Source organism: Rosa rugosa, chromosome 2 (genome assembly GCF_958449725.1).
Source record: "Rosa rugosa chromosome 2, drRosRugo1.1, whole genome shotgun sequence".
Lineage (NCBI taxonomy): Eukaryota > Viridiplantae > Streptophyta > Magnoliopsida > Rosales > Rosaceae > Rosa > Rosa rugosa.
This window is the reverse complement of record NC_084821.1, coordinates 34,661,864-34,682,785: the sequence shown is the minus strand read 5'-3', so window position 1 is coordinate 34,682,785 and position 20,922 is coordinate 34,661,864. Positions and strand designations below refer to the sequence as shown.

Sequence of the window (20,922 nt, the reverse complement as noted above, 5' to 3'; positions counted from 1 at the left end):
AAAGTTGAGTCCTATTTTGTGTAATCTTAGTTTTATTAGTAGTAATTACATCACCTATGACTTTGTTACATGTTTTGAACAAATTTGTTGTCAATATTGTAATTTTTGTAATTTTTGTTCAAATAGATGTAAAATGAGTGTATGAAAAACATCATAGTACCATAGCTTGTCCCATAAAACAGAATCTCTGGCCTTCTTTGGTCCTTTCTAAATATGCAGACAGATGAGTTTTGCGACGCTTGTTTCAGAATTGTCGAGATAAATCCCAATTTCACATTTGCTTAATCTGTCAGAAACTCGGTGTGGAGATTTGGTTGTAGAATGACAGTGCAGCATCCAATGAACTTTCAGAATATGATCGCTGAAGTTCTACTTTGCTTCATTTTTGCTGAGCTGGCTGATATAGTGGCGACTCGAAGCAATATATGGAAGACACACAGAGAACAATTGGACCAGTATCACCTCTATCCTGCTCCAGTTTCACTTCTTGTTTTTCTCTGTTGAATCCAATTTTGTATAGTTCACGTATTTTTTGGGGTTGTCTATAGTACTTGGATGTTTATCATACACTCATTTACATCTAATTGAACCAAAATTACAATTTAGTTGAACCAAATTAACAAAATTGACAACAAAGTTATCACATTTGTTTTACACATTTACATATAATTGAACCAAGTTACCACATCAACAACAATTTGTTCATAAACTTGTAAAAATATCGTAGGTGGAGTCAATGTTCTAAAAAACGGCCTAGGCGGTAAGGAACTGATCAGATTTTGGCCTAGGCGTTTGCCTTAGGCGCTGGGCTACTAGGCATCCGCCTAGGCGGGCTAGGCGGTGGTGCTCGGCGCTAGGCACTGAAATATTTTTTTTTTTTGGTCGACGGAAATCAGAGGAAGAAAGACTGAAATCTGAAACTGAAACTGATTCTCTCGAGTAGAAGTCTGAAAGTTTGAAAAGCCTATCTCAATCCCCTTGATTCAACAAACCCATAATCTAGCGCTGTGGGAGGGAGGGAGAGAGATAGAGAGGCCGCTTGGGTGTGGGAGTAAGCGGGAGAGTGCAGTCGGGCGAAGGAAGAGAAGAGACGGAGAGAAATTGGAACCCAGCAAAGGACGTTTAATTTGCAAATAATCCTAATATTATAAAAGGATAGACTTGCAGTTTGCAGACGTGTAGCAATCATACACCCACTAATATAGTGAACTGATACAACACACCCACTAATATAGGAATTTCTCCTAAAATAGTGTACTGATAATCTGATATAACAAACTCAGTATCAATTAAAGGATATAACAAACGTGTGATCGCTAACTTCTTAATTCATTCTATATTTTGACTATTTTTATATTTATAATTAATGGTTAGACTTTAAATACTTTTTTTTTTAAGGAAGGACGACAAGCTATATTAAGTGAAACTGAGGAGTACATGGAACGATGCACAAAGCATCGAAAGAAAGCAATAAAACGTAACAAGATGCACAAACGCATCTATAATAAAGAAAAAACAATAAAGCATAACTAGATGCACAATCGCATCGAGAAGGAAAGGGAACCAGGTAACCATATGACTTGATGCTGACTGGCATCGCTACACTGCATATGTCACTAGAGCAGCGTAAATGTAATAGTAACCGTAACTGTAACCAGTGATACGAACACCTAGGGGAGGTGATTCACTCACCCGGAGTTCGAAAGTAACCGAGGGTGTCAAAAACTCAAAAATTAGCAAACGAACTCCCAAGAACCAGAACCAATACCAGATCAAAATGAGCAGTTGTCTTGGATCCAAGATCCAGAATTGAGGATGACCCGGGTCCCAAATACGGATCTAAATCCGACCCGAATCCAAAATCAAGTCTGCCAAAACAGACATGACCACGGTCCAGGCCCAATTGAAAAAGCCACATAACCAAGATCCAGCCCATATGAAAACACTCTGGGCACCCGAGCGGCTGGGCACCCTTCTTGAGCCACACCACCGCACCGCCAAGACAGACCGCCGCGCCTTCGGGGTAGCATGGCAAAGACTAGACCGGGAACACTGCAACCAGATGGTTTGATCGCGAAGCCTCTCGCCCAATGAACCTGATCTCAGTGCCTTTAACCACCATAAGTCAAACCGCCGTCGCCGGAGATAGTCTGAATGCCGTGACTTCAACCAACGTCGAAACAACGCGGCATCAACCCCACTAGCCAGAGAGCAAACCAGAAAATGAGAGTCGGGATCCCAAATGCGATTTGGATCCACGGATCCGCAGAGGAGCCTCCTTCTGGAACCTGCTGGAGGACGAGCAATATCACGCCAAACAGAAGTGATTAAATCCCATCTAGAGACCGACAGGATACAGGTGCAACAACCAAGGGGTTGGACGGAGGGGATCCACGAGTTCAGAGAACTCGACAGCCAAGTACCAAGGGCACCATCAATGATCGGAAAGCACAACCCTAGGGTTGGCCGCCGCACAAGAGAGAGAGCGAGAGCTCTCATTTTAATTTTTTCCATGAGATATATGCACGCCTCTCAATCCTAGACTTTAAATATTTTTATTTATATAATTATATGTCATAAAAATAATTTTAAAAATAAAAAACGCCTAGGCGGGGCGCTAGTCCCCGAGTCACCGCCCGATTAGCGCCTAGCGTTGTGTAGAACCTTGGGTGGAGTAATTATACCTCTGATATAACTAAAATTACCCAAAAAATAACTCTATTTACCACAATAACAACAAAATTGTTGTCAGATCTGTAATGAGTGTATCACATACATGTAAGTACCGTACAATTTCCCCGTATTTTAGTCCCATGAACACTTCGATTTGTAAGTATTATTGGAAACCGACATGGATAATAGGCATCTGTGCATATTTGATGCACATAAATTATTTTTTATAAATGTAAATTTTTTTTTCATATCTTATACAATCGTTTGGATCCTTTCGTCAAGGTCTACTTTTTAGTTTTTACCGCAAGAACCCGTAAGAACAGTATCAGTTTTCTGTTTCCAACTGAGAATTAATCTATACAAACTTTGATTTCTAATTCTATTACAATAAGTTATATGAATAAGATGTATATGGAGGGAATTCTAAGCAATCCACTGTGCTTCATGTGCATGAGCTTGGTGCGACAGTTGCATTTATTCTATTTCTGCATATGATAGTCACTCATTCCATAGAGAATACAACACAAATATATATATATATATATGCATTCCTCTAAATATTGAATTTAATTTGTTTTTGAGTGAATTTTAGCTTTCACTAAATCATTTTCTTATTTATTTAAGAATATTGCAAGAGTCAAGAAAACATCCATTTTGGATTTTGAAGTGGAGAATCGGAGCTCGGAAGAATGACGGTTAAATATGGAACAAAAAGTGAAATTCTAAATTCTGGCAAATAACCACAAATAGCGGCCCACCACCACTTATGGTGGTGCCATAGCTTTTTCGGTCACAATAAAGGAGGATTAAGGAGGACCAAGAAGGTGGAGTAACCCATTATCCTTTGGATAATAGGCATTACTATGCATACATTTTTCCCATGCTTGTCCCCTTGACTTTGGTGACCCGAAACCATCTCTACACTCCTTTCCTTGTTTTCCATGCACTTGAGAAAGCTAGCTGCTCTCTCCCTCTCCCTTAGCAATCTTTTCATACTCTACTCTCTCTAATAGCTAATCATTACTCAATTATCTCTTTCACTCCATCCCTTCCATACCTTTTCCCCTTTGGTTTTTGGAACTAATATCACTCCAACACTCTTCCTTTTTGCTCTATTCATGAAGCTAGATGCTCCCTTTTCTTTCCATCATCATTTTACACCTCTCTCATCCCTATTTAAGCATCTCTTCTCTCATTCTAGAAGAACCACCCATTCCACCCCTTTATATCTTCTTTCTCTCTCTCTCTCCATCTCCTCCATAAAACGCCCAAAAACCCAAACTTATAATATTCAGACTCCTCATCCTCCATCACCACCACCACTACTGTTATGCCTCGTACGTAAACTTATTCGTTGACTGGTCATTTGGATGGTAAAAGGATAAAAGTTTCACTTTTTACCTTAATTTTGACCTTTTACTGTGTCAAAATGTTGACTTTTGTTTCAGCTTAGTATTTGAGGAAACTTCCTCCATGAAATTTGTAGAAGACGTCAAACCGAGTTTGTGGACACGCAGTACACAATAATTAAAACTTTTTTGAATAAGTTACGGTCTAGGGAAATTAATCTCTATGTCGGGATTTTCAGAGATTATAGAAAGCTGGCAAAATCGACATTTCACAATGCTTGGTATTTAAAGAAACAAACTCTATCTTTTCCCCCATTTTTTTTTTCTCATTCTCTCTCTCAACTGCATGGGACTCTCTCTTTCTTCTCTCTCTCTCTCTCCCCCTCTCCCCGCACCGTCACCGCCGGAAACACCATCTCCGGCCTCCATTGCACGACACAGCCGCCACCAAACGAACCATAACCGAAATCCGTTTAAAACCCCAAGCTTAACTTCACCACACACCACCTCCGACCTCCGCACGCTGCACCTAAGGCAGCGAAGCCACTGTTCCTTTTTCCTTTCCTATTTTCGGCGACTTCTTTAGCACACCGCCATCACCGCTCGACTCAGACTTCGCTGGAGACCATAACTATAACGCCCCAATTTGCACCTCTCCAAATTGGTTACGTTACAGTGCCGCGAACCTTTAGAAGCATAAGCTAAGCAAGCTTAACTCATGTCCTAAAGAGACGCAAGGCAATCTAACTAAACAAAAAAAAAAACGAAATGAAATGGCAAGCGTTGGCGGAAAACGTAGAGTTTAAAGCGAGGTGAAATTGAAAACTTTATTCTTACTTGTTAAAATGACATTATAACTAAACAATTGACTGCTTTCCAAACATAACTACTTAAGTGAAACAAAGCTGAATCAACAACTTACAACATTGAAAATAAATTCTAGTTTGGTTCAAACCATTTGAATACAAAGTTAAGAAGCTCAGCAAACATTGACAAAAACAAGATAACACTCAACCTCTATCAAACAATAACAATTCAGTAGAGGTGAATAAAATGTGTAGGTAAATATACCAAATAGTTAAAGAAAAATGTAGCACCCAGCTCAGTCCCGAAATCCTCCTCAATCCTCGTGCACAGTACCTGCAAGACCAACTATAGTAGGGGTGAGCTTTCGTCCTCGCTGCTCAAACATTAGCCCTAGCTAGGTTTGAAAACCAAATAGTAATTGGCGCCAGTTGAGTAAAATATAATAAAATTAAATAAAGAACTCCCAAGGTGAAACCATATGAAAACGAATGAGTACCCGGGTAAAATCAAACCTGATGACCGGTCTAATACTAGCCAACTACATCCTCACCAAAGATTTAAATCTTCAACAACAGGTGAAGAGTAGCGAGAGTGTCCATTTACGCCGTACCACCTAGATCTAGTGTCACACCTCAAAGGATGTCAGACACTATCCCGTCCGTACAGCCCCTCCGGAGGTTTAGGGGATTGAAACCCAAGGAAGTCGCTATGCCCCGCTCACTCTCAAGTCATCTCATGAACTCAAGTGTTAAATCTTAAAAACAACTTCAAACCATAAAAACAATGTAGGAAACATAAGAGCACTAACTAGGGTGAAGCCTCCCTACCTCGAATCAAAGTGCTTCGAATGTTATTCCAGGTCAAGCAATACCTCTGCCTTTGGCTTGTGCAACCAGATTCCATGCTTCGTCATCCTATTACCAAGTTGGATAAATCATCAATTCACTTGACCGGCCTTTATAATTCATCTCCAACTTAACAACCTTTTTCAAAGTAGTACTAACTTATCGAAACATGAGATAAGTTGATATAAGACTCCATATACGTCTGCACCTTTGAGTATCAATTAAAATAGCCCTTAAAATTCAAAAGGCGAATGCAGATACAAGTGAGTTTGAGGTAGGAACTGATGATGCTTGGAGATTTATTAGAAATTCATCTGAACAGCAGTGAACTTGAAACTGTCCATAATTAAAGCTGACATATCAAGGTACAACATACTAAAATTTCAAGAAAATTGGCTTTCGAGAAGTAAGGGAAAAGATGGATGCAAACAGCCTGAACTGTTCAGTTTTTCTTAAATATTCCAGCTGCATTATATCAACTTAGAAAATTTGTCAAAAATTCATTTTGACTCCGATTGACATCAAACCAGTTGGTGATGGATTCTTGACATGTCTAGGTTTATGAACCAAAATCTCAGCATAAAAATAATCAAGAGCCATATGGATTTGATAAGTAAAAGTCCAGAAGGTCAGGTTCTGATATGAATGAACTTTGAGTATGAATAAGCCATAATAAGGTTTTGATATGAGATTATGGGAAGGACCGAGTCATAACAGGTGCAAATGGTAAGTTTAAGCATCACAAAACTCAATGACTATGAGATTCTATATGAAAATTGAACTAGAAAAGATGAAATTCAACAGATTGAGGAAAAACTTACCAATTGTAAAATCAATTGTGTGAACTCAAGATGGAGATGTAAACTTCATGAAATTAACTCAATGTCGATGGAGAAACATGACCCAATCTGAGTAGAAACTGAATTTGAAAGAGGATTGGACATGCAAACACGAATTAGAATCAAATATCAGTGGTCATCTCAGAACAGGAATTTCACTGAACTGTAAGCGGTCTCACCTTGATTGAGGACGAATTAACCGTTGGATTATCATGATTTTCGAGCACAGTATAGAAGATGAAATTTAGAACAACTTTCATGAAAAAGTCGTGGTGATGTGAACTGCAGAAATGGCAGTTTTCAGCTGTCGAAGTTGGCTGACAGGCGTGTCCAGAAGAGACTTTCACCTTGTAATTTTCTCTCAATTCAGAATTATGAACAAGAAGATTTGGCTCTGTTCTGAGTCACTTTTGCTACAGAAATGGAGTTTCACCAGGGATGAAAAGGTTTGATCAGAGTAGAAAACAAAGGAGAAGGTTCTAAAGAAAGATGGGGTTTTCACGGGTGAAGGATGCGTGTCTGAACTGATGATCATGTTTACTCCCTTTTGATTTAGTTTGACCAACCTAAGGGCAATTCCAACCATGGGGTGCCAAACCAAAATTTTGCCAATTATAAGATTTTTCTTCTCCAATCATGTGTTTTTGGTGGATCTGGTCCTATAAATTTGAGTCCAAGTCTCATTTGTAGTCTCATATTTGAGACAATTCCAAGACCAGGACTCAGAACAGTGGCCCGGGACCACACTTTCTGATTACCCAGCCCAATAAGTGGAGTGACGCGCTGGATGACTTGGGTGGGCAGCACGCGCAGCAGGGAGAACAGGGGAGGAGGAAGACGCGCCTACTTGCGCTGGAGAGAGAAAAAGCAGCTGCTAGTGGTCTGCTCCAGTGGGTCCCGCGGGGCTCAATTTGTCTGCTGCTGACCGTTGGGACAAGCAACGATCACTAAATGCACGGCTGAGATCGCTCTATTTTGAAAATGGACGGTCCGATGTTGCATTAATTTTTTTTTTTTTTTTACTGAACGGATCTATTTTCGATCTGATGGCTCAGATTTGAGGGAAAAAAACTCATCTACGGCTCTTATTAATTGAAGGGTTATTATATCCTTTCTGTTTCAAAAAAAAAAAAAAAGAATTACCAGAAAATTAAGGGAAAAAAATCTACCCGTTGGAACAGTGAATTGTAGGAATCAGCTGTGATGCCATACGCGAGCATTCTCATGGCGCATGTCAGCTTTTGTTCAGTGGATAAGCTAAGTCTCCCACAAGCATCTCTTGTTTGAACAAAATATGGGTCGTAGTTGGCCACGTCGCGCATCATCTTGTCAAAGACCCAAGGTTGCATTCTATATCGCTTGCGAAATATGTTTGGTTCATACCTGCACGGATCCGTGAAGTATTGAGCTTTGAGTCGAAGATCCATCAGCTCTCGATCCCTGGCCTTATAGGTACGACCTTCTGAAGAACCACCCCATTGTGAATCCTCATCTTCCAGAGTTTGGATTTGCAAGGCAGCGGGAGACATCATCAAGGCTCGTCGACGGCTTCTCGTGACGGCCTCTTCTTGATCTTTCTGCAACCATTTCGTCAAACGATTCATTGCAGAAATGGTTTGATAAAATCAAAACGGAAAAGAAAGAAAGATTTGTGTGATTTGGATATGAGAAGTGTTTGTGAATTTGTGAGAGATGAGGATGATAATGACCCCATATGTATGGACGGATTGAGTTCATTTCATTAGATAAGATATGACACGTGGCGGACAAAGACTCGACCGTAATTTGGACAGCCAATTAGAGATTGACACGTGGCGCTGATATCACATTGAAATTCGGCTGTTTGGCATATGCCGACACAAAACATCAAAATATCTTCTAAATAGTTAGATTTTTTGTCGTATGTGTCGACACTTTTGTCGTATATGCCGACACAAAAAAAAAATTTAAAACTTTTTTTAAATTCATTAAATAAATTATCATAATTTTTAAATATTATGATAAAATGTTAAATTATTTTTTTACCTTATTTAATTAAATTAACATATTTTTAATATAATATTCAACAAAATTATACTCATATTATATTTTAGTCAAGAATAGTGAAAATAGCACCCCCATATAGCACCTCATGGTTGGAGATGAGAATTGAGTCCTATATGATTAGTGCAACAAGGGGGTGCTAAAATGAGAATAACACCCCCAAATAGAACCTATGGTTGGAGTTGCCCTAATGGTCTAGAGAAATGTCATGTGTTACTTAATGATTTCAATCTCTAAAAAAAAGAAAAATTGTTAACACCGAAGACCTCTACCAACTGATGGAGACTTCAAACTTTATTTTCTCCGGAAGTCACTTGCTTTAGTACAATGCCATTCCCAAATTGATTTCTACAAATTTCCCTAGTACTAATTAAATAGAATTCTTTAGTTTTTCAGGGTCTCACAATAACCGAGAAGCCTGGCTGCCAACCTGAAGCCGGACGACGCCATACGCGCCATCACTGGAATCTGGATTATGCAAGGATCGATTCGTCACTTTTGGCCACATCCGAGCTGCACGACCACCATAGGTAGTATCAGAGCATTAGGTTTTTTGGTCCTGTGGACTTTCATTCCTTCTTGTTATCTTATAGAATCCAGTAAAATGTCAAAATTAAGGTGAAAAGTGAAATTTTTTTTCGTTTACCGTCCAAATGACCAGTAAACACTACTAGAAATTTCCCCAAAGCACACTGATTTGAATTAGTCCCTATTGGGACAAAGCACACTGATAATAGTGGCTAATGCCATTAGCCACTATGCAGCTACTAATGAGATATCAGTCCCCTCTATTGCAGGTGCTATTGGGACAATCCATACTGTTAAAACAACAGTGGCATACCAATGATTCTCTCCCACTGTTATTGTATCAGTGTGTTTTCTCAATGCCACCAACATCAGTGGCAAAATTTGGTGAATATATAAAAAAAAATTAACAATTTGGCCCACCAAAATGTACTGTATAATTCTAAAATATACTGTACAATTCATATACAACTTCAAATAAAATACAACATAAAAAAACATAAATCTCTTCATGTTCCTCCCCATAGCTGCATCTGCTACCTCTCCTCCAGCAACTTTTATATAATTTCTGTCAAACAAATGAAAAGCTCAATAAATGTAGAAGTTAGTACCTTAAAGAAAACAAAGGTAGATGTATTCTTTTCTGCAATCATACCATATCTGTCAATGAATCTGTCAGTGATGTTCTGCATGCATAAAAACAACAAAGCATTACTTTAAGTGGTGGTGTTCAATTACTTGCCTAGAAATAAGCTTCATATTAACCATGTCAGACACATTTTAAGCACAAATGCAACAGCAAATGCACTGCGCATGTTTACAAGTATTAACAACAGTCATGTTTACAAATATCCTCAATGACTTGGTATTTTTGCACAAAAGAAAGGTTGCTCAAAACAATTGTTTGTGTCATGAGTAAAAGTAAGTTCACTAACCATTTGAACAATCTTGGAAATCATTGAACTGGAGCCAGTTGAGGTTGCTTCAATTATCTCTTCACATTTAACATCAACCCCTGCAAACTATAATTAATTAATTTAACTAGATCAACAAGGTCCTCACAACTCTGATGAAGAAGACTCAGATATGTTAAGCAAGGAGTACGCATGAAAGTAATTACCAATAGAGGCTGAGAGCTACTGTATTAGAAATACCAAATATTACCAACTATCGTTGATACAAGAACACATCAATAAAGATCACAAGTATAGTAGAATAACAATGAAACTTTGAATTTTGATACTACTGAACTGAAATAAACCAAATCAAGACAAGTCAATCAGTAACCTAATATTTCAATCATGAATTTGGGAAAATCAAACAACTCAAACAATGTTGATCCTAAAGAAGCATTCAAAAAACTATAGCAAACTGACGAAGTAACAAACTTAATAAGAGTTCAGACATTAATACAATTGTAAAACCGGGAATTTGAGTTAATAGGTATCTTTTTCATTTTCCTTTCCCCTTTGATACAGATTTTTATCTGCATTCCTTAGCTAACTACTTCATAGATGATCAATGGTATGGAACCAATTTGATCATCTATCGACACCAGTTTCAAGTTACAACCATCACAATGCCTCCAAATAGCAACATAATGTGGTATTTTATGACACTAAACCATTTTCCCCCCTAAAATTACCTTCTTACAAAGGTGCTATGTCCTGGCAGGCATGGCAGTCATCTGTGCATGCATCAGTCCAGATGTATAGATCATGTCAATAGGTATGTTGCTGATTTTCTTGCCAGCTTCGATTCTTCTTCTATACCCTTCCTGCACAGATGCACATCAACACAGTCAGTGAACAAGTTCTTTTCGTTCCACAATGATTCACCATGCCAGAGTTCTAGAGATGTCCATGGGACTGATGAGTTCCAATGGATTGGTGAAACACAGCAGTAGCTGTTCTGAATAATCATATATATCCCGAGTAAATAACAAAAGTACAACGATTACACAAATGGGAACAAAGAAACTTGTAATATACAAATGATCAAAGCTTTGGGGAATAATAACATTTCTCTCTCAATGACTTTTAGCCCTTCAAATGTGCAAGTCAAATCCCACATTAGATGAATGTTAATCATACAATTTTCCCAACAACCCACAAACTTATACATTGCTAGGGGAAACAACAAGCTAATACATCTCAGATAAACATGTTCATCAACCTCATGCATCACAATCATAAATCACAAAAAAAATTAGTAATAACAGGACTATGTTTAAGGAACCCAATATTTGCTTTAAAGCAAAAAGGAACATTGAAAGTTCTCTCCTTTATTCCATTTTCAATGTTCAATCACATTCTAATCAAAGTCAAAAATGAAAAAGAACAAAGCTCCTTAGCAAAATCAGAGAGAAACCCAGTTATCAAAAGGCCCAGAATCCAAAGCAAAATGAATCAAGAATCTGTTTTGATGATATTAGAGATGGTACTTGGTACGAGTGAATTATCTTGATGTTTATATATATATATATATATATATAGAAGAAAAAAACAACGAAACCGAGGCAGAGGAAAATGGAAATGACCAAATGGGACCAGAGTTTATTACTAGAAAAGTTAACGGAGAAGAAGGTGATTGACATTTGTAGGATACAGGCTGATAGCTGCATTTACATGTCGATTTCTTAGAGAACAAAACCCAAACCAAATAGAAAATGGAAAGAGAAAAATGAGAGGTGCTTCGAATGAACTATACCACTTAAGAGGGAAACTTAGCAACCTAACTTATAGTTCATTCAAAACCTGACTATGAAAGATCTAATCGATTTAGAGCAAAAACTTTCTCATTTCTCCAAGTGGATTGCAAATTCCAATAGCTATGAATTACAAGAGTCTATATACCCAATTAAGCAAATAAACACAACCATTTCTAGAGGTCCCAATGATCATCAACAGTCCAGAATCAGCTTAAAAATCCCCAAATCAAAAAACCATGTTTGATGACACACAACTGAGAATTCAAGAGGAACCCAGAAAGGGGAGGTAGGTGGTTACTTACAGAGACGTAAGAACAGGTGGGGATGACGGACATGGAGTTGGCTTTGGCGTGGTTGAAGGCGGCAACGCAGAGATGGGAGGCCAAGCCCAAGCCTCTCTTGGAAGATGGGACATAGGTGTGAACCAAGTCCATCACTTTCCCCTTTTCTCTGAGAACGTAGTCTATGTAGGCTTTCTGGTCCTCTGACTCGAACCTCTGCTTCGCTTCGTTCCACACTATCTTTGGAGCCGATCCTGCGACCTCGTCTGTTGTAGCCATCTTCCACTCTTTCTTCTCCTCTCCCCGAGGCGATCCTGCAATCTCAATGAGGGTCTCTCCGGTCAATTTTGAATTCCAGATCTGACATGCAGATCCAATCATATAACAAAACCAAATTTCAATCAAACTAACTAGGATATAAATACAGACCAAAGCATCAGAAAGCCAGAATTGGAAATAAGAAAACCTTGGCTGAGTGGGTTCAGTACATGAATCTTACCATCGGACCGGATCTATGTATTCAGATCGCCGATGAACAGTGGTATCGGTCTAACCGCCAGTACATGGCTTCGGCGATTAGTCAAAGATTGGATCGATTCTCATATCTCTTTCGTCGGTTCCAAATTGGAAAAGAGATAGCGGTGGAAGATGGAAGAGATCTTGTGAGTGAACTGAGTTTTTTTTTTGGTCAAGAGTGACCTTTAACTCAGTTATGAGAGACAGAGGAGAGAGACTGAGAGAGCATAGTACGCATTATAGGGAAAAAATCCGATAAATAATAAGATCGAATTAATAAATAATGAATATTAAATTATATTTGATGGGTTGGGCCACTGATGTTGGAGGCAATTTGTCAAAACCCACTGATGATCAGTGTGATGCCCAAATGAGTCACTGATCCGAAAAAACGGTGGAAGACTATTCTTCATTCCCACTTATGATTTTGTGGTGGCCAAAAGAAAGGTGCTATTGGGGAGAATTGTAGTAGTGAAACGAGTAAGTTTAGGTACAAGGCATAATAACTACTTCATCACTACGTACCACTCAAAGTTAGCCAAAGGAGCATCATATCTTCATCACCATTCCATTCACCATCAACAAGAAGTTCATCATTCATCCATATATTCCACCGTCAAGGAGGATTCAAGGAACATTGAAGGAGAAGGTACCCATTGATTTGTCAAGCTTCAACTAGTTCATTTTTTCCCTAACTCTTTAATCTACCTTGATGTACTTTATAGATTTGATGCTAATTTGTATGATTATGAGTGAATAGTTATTTTGTCGAGGCTTGGGTTGAAAGCCCTAGCCGAACTTGTATGAATTGATGTTTTAGTTTACATTTGATGTTATTTGTAATTTTCATCTTTATATGCTAATTCAAAAAGTGAATGCATTCATTCAAGGTTAACTACTTTGAATGTGTTGTGTTTGTCATCTCATGAAAAAATGTTTAGGGAGTAGTTAACCATGAGCATTGATAGCATGATAGCATTCTCTATGTGCATGTGAAGGTTGTGAGTTAAAATAACCTAGATCTAGGATTGGTTTGCTTGCATAATTATCTAACCGGTAATAGGATTTGTTCTTTGGTAGTTAATTCTAGACTTATCCGGTTGGAATTGATAACATTAAAGAAGTTTAAGCCTTTGTAGTCTTATCCGGATACAAAGAGGGTAATTGGGAAATTAGAATAGCATCACTTGTATTTGAGCTTCAATATTTGCATATAGACCTGTAAATAGACCGAATCGACCTAAATCCAAATCCATTTACTAATAAATTTAAAAATTCAACCCGAATCCGCTCCGTTAACCTAGCGGATCGTTGATAGGTCAATCCAAATATGTATTTGCCGGAGCAATGGATACCAGATCCACTAATATGATCCGTTTATAATTTTTTTTTTTTTTGAAATGATCCGTTTATAATTTTAAATATTTATAAATTTTAAATACTAAAATTAAATCTATATCATGATATCTCATAAAATATTAAAACAACATGAAGAGTATCACCGAAAGTAGAATTACATTATCAAAATATTCCCTACACCCGATAACTTAAGAGAGAGACGTCAAATGATGCATATGAATGAATTGTACTTCTACAACCTTCTTAGCTTTTTGGTAAGCTAAACAAAGCCTTTATCAATAATGCTTCTTGGGTGATGGACTTTGTTTACGAAGACCGTCCCTAAGGTTTTTGCAAAAAAATTGTACTAAAAATTCTTAATATTTTATATTTTATATTTTAAAAAAAATTAATAATGTATTAATAAAAAATAATATTTTATTATTACAACAAGGGACCAGATCATTAATAAATCGGATCGACCTAAATTCGTATTTGATCTATTAAATAAACGGGTTAACGGATTCGGATAATTAACAGATCAAAATTTTCAATCAAAACCCGTCTAATAGCCACGGATCTGGAGCGGGTCCGAGTCAAAATCCGGTCAATTTACAGGTCTACTTGCAGGAGAGGTTAGTGGTAGAGAATCCAAACCCTAACTCCATCTATTATATTACTAGTTTAATTTATAGTAGTTTAGTTTACATTTGAGCATTTGTTTTAATTTGGTTCACTACTCTATCCAACAAATAATTTCATCACCACTGCAATGCACAAACTCACCATGAGCCTAGATTTCCTTGTGGATTTAGGTTTGTGATTGTACGTTTGCATATTCTAGCTATCCATAGGTTAAGACTCTAGCTAGTGAAAGGAATCCAATCCTCGTGGGTTCGACAACCTTTCTTAAATCCCTATACTATTACTTGTACCCCTTATACTTGAGAGTGACTATCTGGCTAACAACATTAAGTGCCAAAATAAAAAGGAAGTTGAATGAAAGAATAAATCCAAATAAAGCTGCTACCCCAATCCAGTACCAACGTGCTTCAGAGAACACTCCTCGAGACTTCAAGACCATTACTCCTAAAGGTTTTGTTGAGTTGGTAGGAATCTGTACAAGGATACATATCCTTTGGATCACAGAAAGAAATTCGTTTACCATCAAAGTTTATCAGTTAACCAAAGAGAAAATTAATAATAAGACATTACTGCAAGTAAGATTCACCTCGTGATAAGATGAACCCAGAAGACACTCGCCTAATTCATTAACATACACCAAAATCCAGAAGACGTAATTCCAACTTAACCAGGTGCATTCCCCTCTTTCAAATAGTTGGTAGTGGAGGTGGACAATTATCAATAACATGCTCAGCAAAGCCTCCATCACCTAAACCCCAACTCAGTGACATATCAAATTTCACAGTGATTTTTAAAGAATTTGTTGGAAAAAAAAAATCAACAAATACCTCTAACAACAATGAAAAAGATGGGCTCATCACATCCAAGAAGGCTGCAATCTGCCTCGCTCCGACGAAGACCTGCTAGCCTAGAAGCAGATACCGATCGAGGCCGTTTCCTTTCGCTCTCCCTCTTTCTCTCTCTCTCTTCTCATATAAAGCAAAGAAGAACAGAGAGCGTCGTGCTTAACCTTTCCCACCCTCTCTCACTCTTTCTATTCCTGCAGATCAAAGAACCAGTTGTCTTTCTGCAGACCGAACACGCAGAAGCAAACCAAGCACGCAGCAGTGCAGGCTGCAATCACCTGTAGGGTAACAATGTAAAAATAGAGAAAATGGAAGGGCAAAATAGTCAGTAAATTGTTACTAAGGGAGGTACTCTTCCTAAGATACCAAAAACCTTGTTTTAGTATATATAGAATTAGGCATGAAGAAAAAATACAGAAGCAGCAACATTGTTGTAATAGAGTTTTAACACCTAAAAACCTAGAACGCGCCTGGACCCTGTTCGCTAGTTTTCTTCTCCGTCCGGCAGCACGTCCTAGCGACTTGGTCGTCGAATGATACCTGTTGTTTAAGCGCCTCTCTTGGCTGCTTGGTGGGTTGGTGGTGAGATGTTGGGTCTGGAATCCGGGTTAAAAATGGGGAAATGAGGTTCTGATGGCCAGAAGTGAGGTCAGGATCGATGGTGGTTATCGCAATTAAGAGGAGGGTGCAAGCGGCGTTCGCCGCCACGTAGCGCTAAGGCTCAATGGAATAGCAAGCCGCGTGGTGAAGAGAAGATGGGATCAGAGATCGTTCTGCCATGGGGAGATCGATCCGATCTGTGTCGATCCTTGGTGGCAAACCCCTACCAGATCTGGTATCTCAGGTCCAGCGAGCGGCAAGGCATCAACAATGGGGCTGCGACAACGTTGAAGGCTAGATGAGCGGATGGGGGTGGTGGTGCGACGGTGGGGATGCGACAGGAGCTTTTCTGGGCCTGGTGGTGGCCTTTCCCATATTCTTGGACGAATCTTGGGCTTGGGTCCTTATGTTGGGCCCAACCTGGACTGTGTTGCTTTTAGTTTTCAACTATTTTGTTTTTGTAGTTGTAATTTACTTTACACTTTCAATAAGTCCCGACCACTTTTTAGTCTAGAGATGTGGCCTTTGTCCCGTCCTACACACTTTGTGTGCCATCTCTGCTCTAGGTAGGACGCGAGTTCCTAGCTTTGTCAAATAGTCGCAACCTCCTAATGGTAAAATGAAACTTAGTGTCATTGGGTTATTTTTCCGGTGGCAGCATACTAGGAAAGCTGATAGTATTAGTAACTCATGGCTCAGCGTGAGCATTGTATTTCTCGTTTGTCACCACAATTATAAAGCAAATGGAATATTCTGTAGAGCACTCTTCGCCAAAAGGTGCATGTTAGAATGCATATTCTTAGGTGAGACACCTGATATTATCTCGGGTGGTTATTTTGATTCTTCTTGTAATATGGGGTTAAGGCACCATGACCCCCATGTATTCTATGATTTCATTAATGGACAAGGCGTGAGGGTGTTGGAGAGGAAAGATCACACATTGGAAAAGTGACAAATAAAATATAACTTATAAGTGGGTGGATCTCACCCAATTGTACCGAGGCCTTTTGTGATTAAAATCCAACACCTAACGGGTGGTTAAGTTGGGACAGTATTGGTACAATGGTGGGCCACGGGCCACGCTTGTCGCTGTTTAACATGGTATCAGAGCGGGTCCTTCTCCAATTGCGTCTCCACGTAGGCACGTATCATGAGCCCAAATTGGGGTTCCTTGTATTGCCATCGAAATTACCAAGTGTCCAATGTGGGCCTTGGATTGTATTGACCAAGTCTCCGATATGAGACTTGTGTCCCAATTTCCAATGTGGAAATTGGATTAATTAATTTCACGTGCAGACCTAGAGTTAGGTTGCACGTGAGGGGGCGTGTTGGAGAGGGAAGATTCCACATTGGAAAAGTGACAAATAAAATATAACTTATAAGTGGGTGGATCTCACCCAATTGTACCGAGGCATTTTGTGATTAAAACCCAACACCTAACGGGTGGTTAAGTTGGGATAGTATTGGTACAATGGTGGGCCACGGGCCACGCTTGTTGCTGTTTAACAGAGGGTAGCCGCACCAACCTTTTTTTTTTTTTTAGAAAAAAAGAAAAAGAAAAGAAGAAGAAGAAGAAGAAGAGAGTTTTAGCATGTTCCAATCAATCAAGATTCCAAGTTCAAATCCCTCCACATTTTTTTTTTCAGACAAAAAAAAAAAAATCCTCCACATTTTTTGTTTTTCTTTTGGTTTGATATGTAGTCTTATTGTCCATCTTAAGGGTTAAGGCCCACCTCATACAAGAGTCGGCAGGCCCAATACAAATTCTAGAAACAAAAGCGTAATTTCCTACATAATATAAATTCTCCGCTTCTTCTAGGGTTTTAATCCGAAACCCAAGACGCTTCAATATCGTTTTCCACTGTCAAAACACCGCCACCAATCTCTGAAACCCTTGAATCGAATCCCGCCATGGTCGAAGGCTTCGAAGTCGGCGGCGTCCCCTTCAACCCCGATGGCTGGGGCCCACCGGATTCCGCCACCACCACAACCACCACCTCCAACCTCCCCCTCAACGTCCCCTTCGCCCCCTTCTCCCGCTCCGAGAAGCTGGGCCGGATCGCCGACTGGACCCGCACCTTCAACAACCCGGCCCGGTCCAAAAACCCCTCCGACGCCGTCTTCGACTTCTCCAACGACGAGTCGTTCCCCGGTAACGCCGATGACGACTCCACCTTCCGCCTCGTCGACGGAAAACCGCCGCCGCGTCCGAAATTCGGCCCCAAGTGGAGGTTCCAGCAGCAGAGGCAGCTCCCTCACCGCCGCGACGAGGAGGTCGAGGCCAAGAAGCGCGAGGCTGAGAAGGAGAGGGCTCGCCGTGACCGGCTTTACAACATGAACAGATCCAATGTCAACATGCCCCGCCGTGAAGCCGCCGTGTTCAAATCGTCGGTGGATATCCAGCCGGAATGGAACATGCTGGATCAGATCCCGTTCTCGACCTTCTCCAAGCTCTCTTTCACTGTCCCTGAGCCGGAGGATCTCCTCTTCTGCGGCGCACTCGAGACATATGACCGAACCGTTGATCGAATCACGCCTAAGAATGAGCGCAGGCTGGAGCGGTTCAAGAACCGCAACTTCTTCAAGGTCACAACCACTGATGATCCAGTCATTCGCCGACTTGCAAATGAAGACAAGGCTACTGTTTTCGCCACTGATACGATCCTCTCAACCCTCATGTGTGCGCCGAGGTCAGTTTACTCTTGGGACATTGTGGTTCAGCGAGTTGGAAACAAGTTGTTCTTTGACAAGCGTGATGGCTCTCAGCTTGACTTGCTTTCGGTCCACGAGACCTCTCAGGAGCCCCTGCCCGAAGCCAAGGACGATATCAATTCAGCTTATTCATTGAGTGTTGAGGCTGCTTACATTAACCAGAATTTCTCTCAGCAGGTTTTGGTTAGAGATGGGAATAAGGTCACTTTCGAGGAGCCCAACCCATTTGCAAATGAAGGGGAGGAAGTTGCCTCTGTTGCTTATCGGTACAGAAGGTGGAAGCTGGACAGTGAGGTGTCCCTGGTTGCAAGGTGTGAGGTTCAGAGTGTTATGGAGGTTAACAACCAGAGGTCGTTTTTGACTCTGAATGCGCTCAATGAATTTGATCCTAAATATTCTGGTGTGGATTGGAGGCAGAAATTGGAGACTCAGAGGGGTGCTGTTTTGGCCAATGAGCTTAAGAACAATGCTAACAAGTTGGCTAAATGGACTGCACAAGCTCTATTGGCTGGTGCTGATATGATGAAGTTGGGTTATGTTTCAAGGGTTCATCCTCGTGATCACTTCAACCATGTGATTTTGGCTGTGAATGGATACAAGCCCAAGGAGTTTTCCTCGCAGATTAATCTGAACCAGGCCAGTATGTGGGGAATTGTAAAGTCTATTGTGGACTTGTGTATGAAACTGAAGGAGGGCAAGTATGTACTGGTGAAGGATCCATCTAAGCCACAAGTTAGAATATATGAGGTTCCACCAGATGCTTTTGAAAATGACTATGTGGAGGAACCACTACCAGAGGACGAGCAAGTTCAGCCCCCTACTGAGGATGGCCAAGGTGCAGAGCCAAATATTGCTGCAACTGATGTGGAGGATAAGGAGGTTGAAGCTCAAGCTTAAATGGTAATTTCTCTACCTGCATTACTCAATTGTGTCGTGTAGTTTCTTACCTTAGCTATTTTAAGTAATATTATGTGTTTAGTATCTAATTCATTTTGCTTACTGATTGTTTAGCTTTGCTATTTATATATGATTATAACTTTGTTAATGCCAGATAAATAGGGTCTACTTTGCTTTATCGACTGACCTGACCACATAGAGTCAAGTTCACTGATCACTTCTTACCGCGATGCTGTTAGCTTTTTATTTTTTGTAAAGGTCTTATGTTTCTCTCTTGTTGTCAAAATCAAATGGTTAGAGATTTGGTTGGTGTTAAGATCAGTTTGTGAGAGTAATGAGTAGTCCTGCAATTTATGATGCAAACTTTAACCCCTTCTGATAATCTTGTGATTGTTCAGTTAATTATCACCATCCTTCGGCTGAGATGAACAGTAAGATGGTTCGCTTGGTTATGGTATTATAAGTCCGATCTTCGGGCAGGCTCTTTATTGTGCCTTGTTTATGTTAGTGGCTATTCTGTGTGTGTGTGTGGAGCAGTCTAGATCCAACAAACTTGGGATACTTGCCTCAGCTGCTTTATCAGCTTGAGGCAGTTGGCTAAATTCTTTGCCTCAGCTCATTACAGCTGGCTTATATTTTTGTGTTTGGGATATGCGACTTTGTTTATATATATACATATTGCCTATTTCATGTTGGAATGTAACATAACGTTTACTTTTCTGAAACTTTGGTCTTACTATGGATTGGATTTTAATAATGATATTTGGTGACTGCAGGTTAAGTTTGATACTTTAACATTTGCTGGGATTGAGACGTGATTACAACTATTAACAGTTGCAACGGGAGACATATGATATGCCTGTTCAAGGACTCTGTATCTGAATCTGCAATTCTTTTATTGATCAGTGGCATGGAGTACTTACCCAGCATTTGTGCTTGCCATCTTCTATACTGGCTAGATACAATTAGTTAGCCATTGGAATGGTTTTTGTTTGTCTATTGGATTCCTTATGTTTTGTTTTATAAAACTTAATTTTGCCTTTAATATTCTGGAGGACGTTCATAATCACTTGTTCTCTTTTAAGAACTCAATATGCTCCTATACTTGCTGAACCATATGGATTATGGTTTATTGCGATATTTGGGCGGTGCTGTTTGGAATTTTACTTTTCGTCACCCCCTTCTTGTATGATAAGACTGGTAGGACATGCTTTCATGATCAGTTGCATAACCTGGAGAAGGGAGGATTAACATAGTAGTTAGGATGGGAGAACATATCAGCCACCTGAGTTCTAAT

The 20,922-nt window shown here is 39.7% G+C and overlaps 1 protein-coding gene and 3 long non-coding RNA genes across 5 annotated transcripts; 1 reads left to right on the top strand and 3 right to left on the bottom strand.

Annotated features, from left to right (window-relative positions):
• Positions 1-4,841: 4,841 nt before the first annotated feature.
• On the bottom strand, positions 4,842-7,019 carry LOC133734222 (uncharacterized). Of its 2 annotated transcripts, XR_009858152.1 has the most exons (4): positions 6,693-7,019; positions 6,496-6,593; positions 5,657-5,743; positions 4,842-5,583 (listed from the first exon to the last, which is right to left on the bottom strand). It is a non-coding gene; the product is annotated as an uncharacterized LOC133734222 (long non-coding RNA). The 2 variants fall into 2 exon arrangements; XR_009858151.1 differs by having other exon boundaries at positions 4,842-5,743.
• A 2,468-nt stretch (positions 7,020-9,487) lies between these two features.
• LOC133730155 (uncharacterized) lies at positions 9,488-10,976 on the bottom strand. The gene is made up of 4 exons (XR_009856648.1): positions 10,727-10,976; positions 10,017-10,096; positions 9,737-9,767; positions 9,488-9,649 (listed from the first exon to the last, which is right to left on the bottom strand). It is a non-coding gene; the product is annotated as an uncharacterized LOC133730155 (long non-coding RNA).
• A 3,932-nt stretch (positions 10,977-14,908) lies between these two features.
• On the bottom strand, positions 14,909-16,904 carry LOC133732479 (uncharacterized). The gene is made up of 3 exons (XR_009857151.1): positions 15,399-16,904; positions 15,158-15,319; positions 14,909-15,062 (listed from the first exon to the last, which is right to left on the bottom strand). It is a non-coding gene; the product is annotated as an uncharacterized LOC133732479 (long non-coding RNA).
• Positions 16,905-17,834: 930 nt separating this feature from the next.
• LOC133732318 (eukaryotic translation initiation factor 3 subunit D-like) lies at positions 17,835-20,670 on the top strand. Its single transcript, XM_062159847.1, has 2 exons — positions 17,835-19,628; positions 20,402-20,670. Exon 1 carries the CDS (start codon positions 17,928-17,930, stop codon positions 19,623-19,625), a length of 1,698 nt encoding a protein of 565 aa, XP_062015831.1. The 5' UTR covers positions 17,835-17,927; the 3' UTR covers positions 19,626-19,628; positions 20,402-20,670.
• The last annotated feature ends 252 nt before the right edge of the window (positions 20,671-20,922 follow it).

Coding starts and splice junctions, on each gene's coding strand:
- LOC133732318 (XM_062159847.1), top strand. CDS start 17,928: ATGGTCGAAGGCTTCGAAGTCGGCGGCGTCCCCTTCAACCCCGATGGC.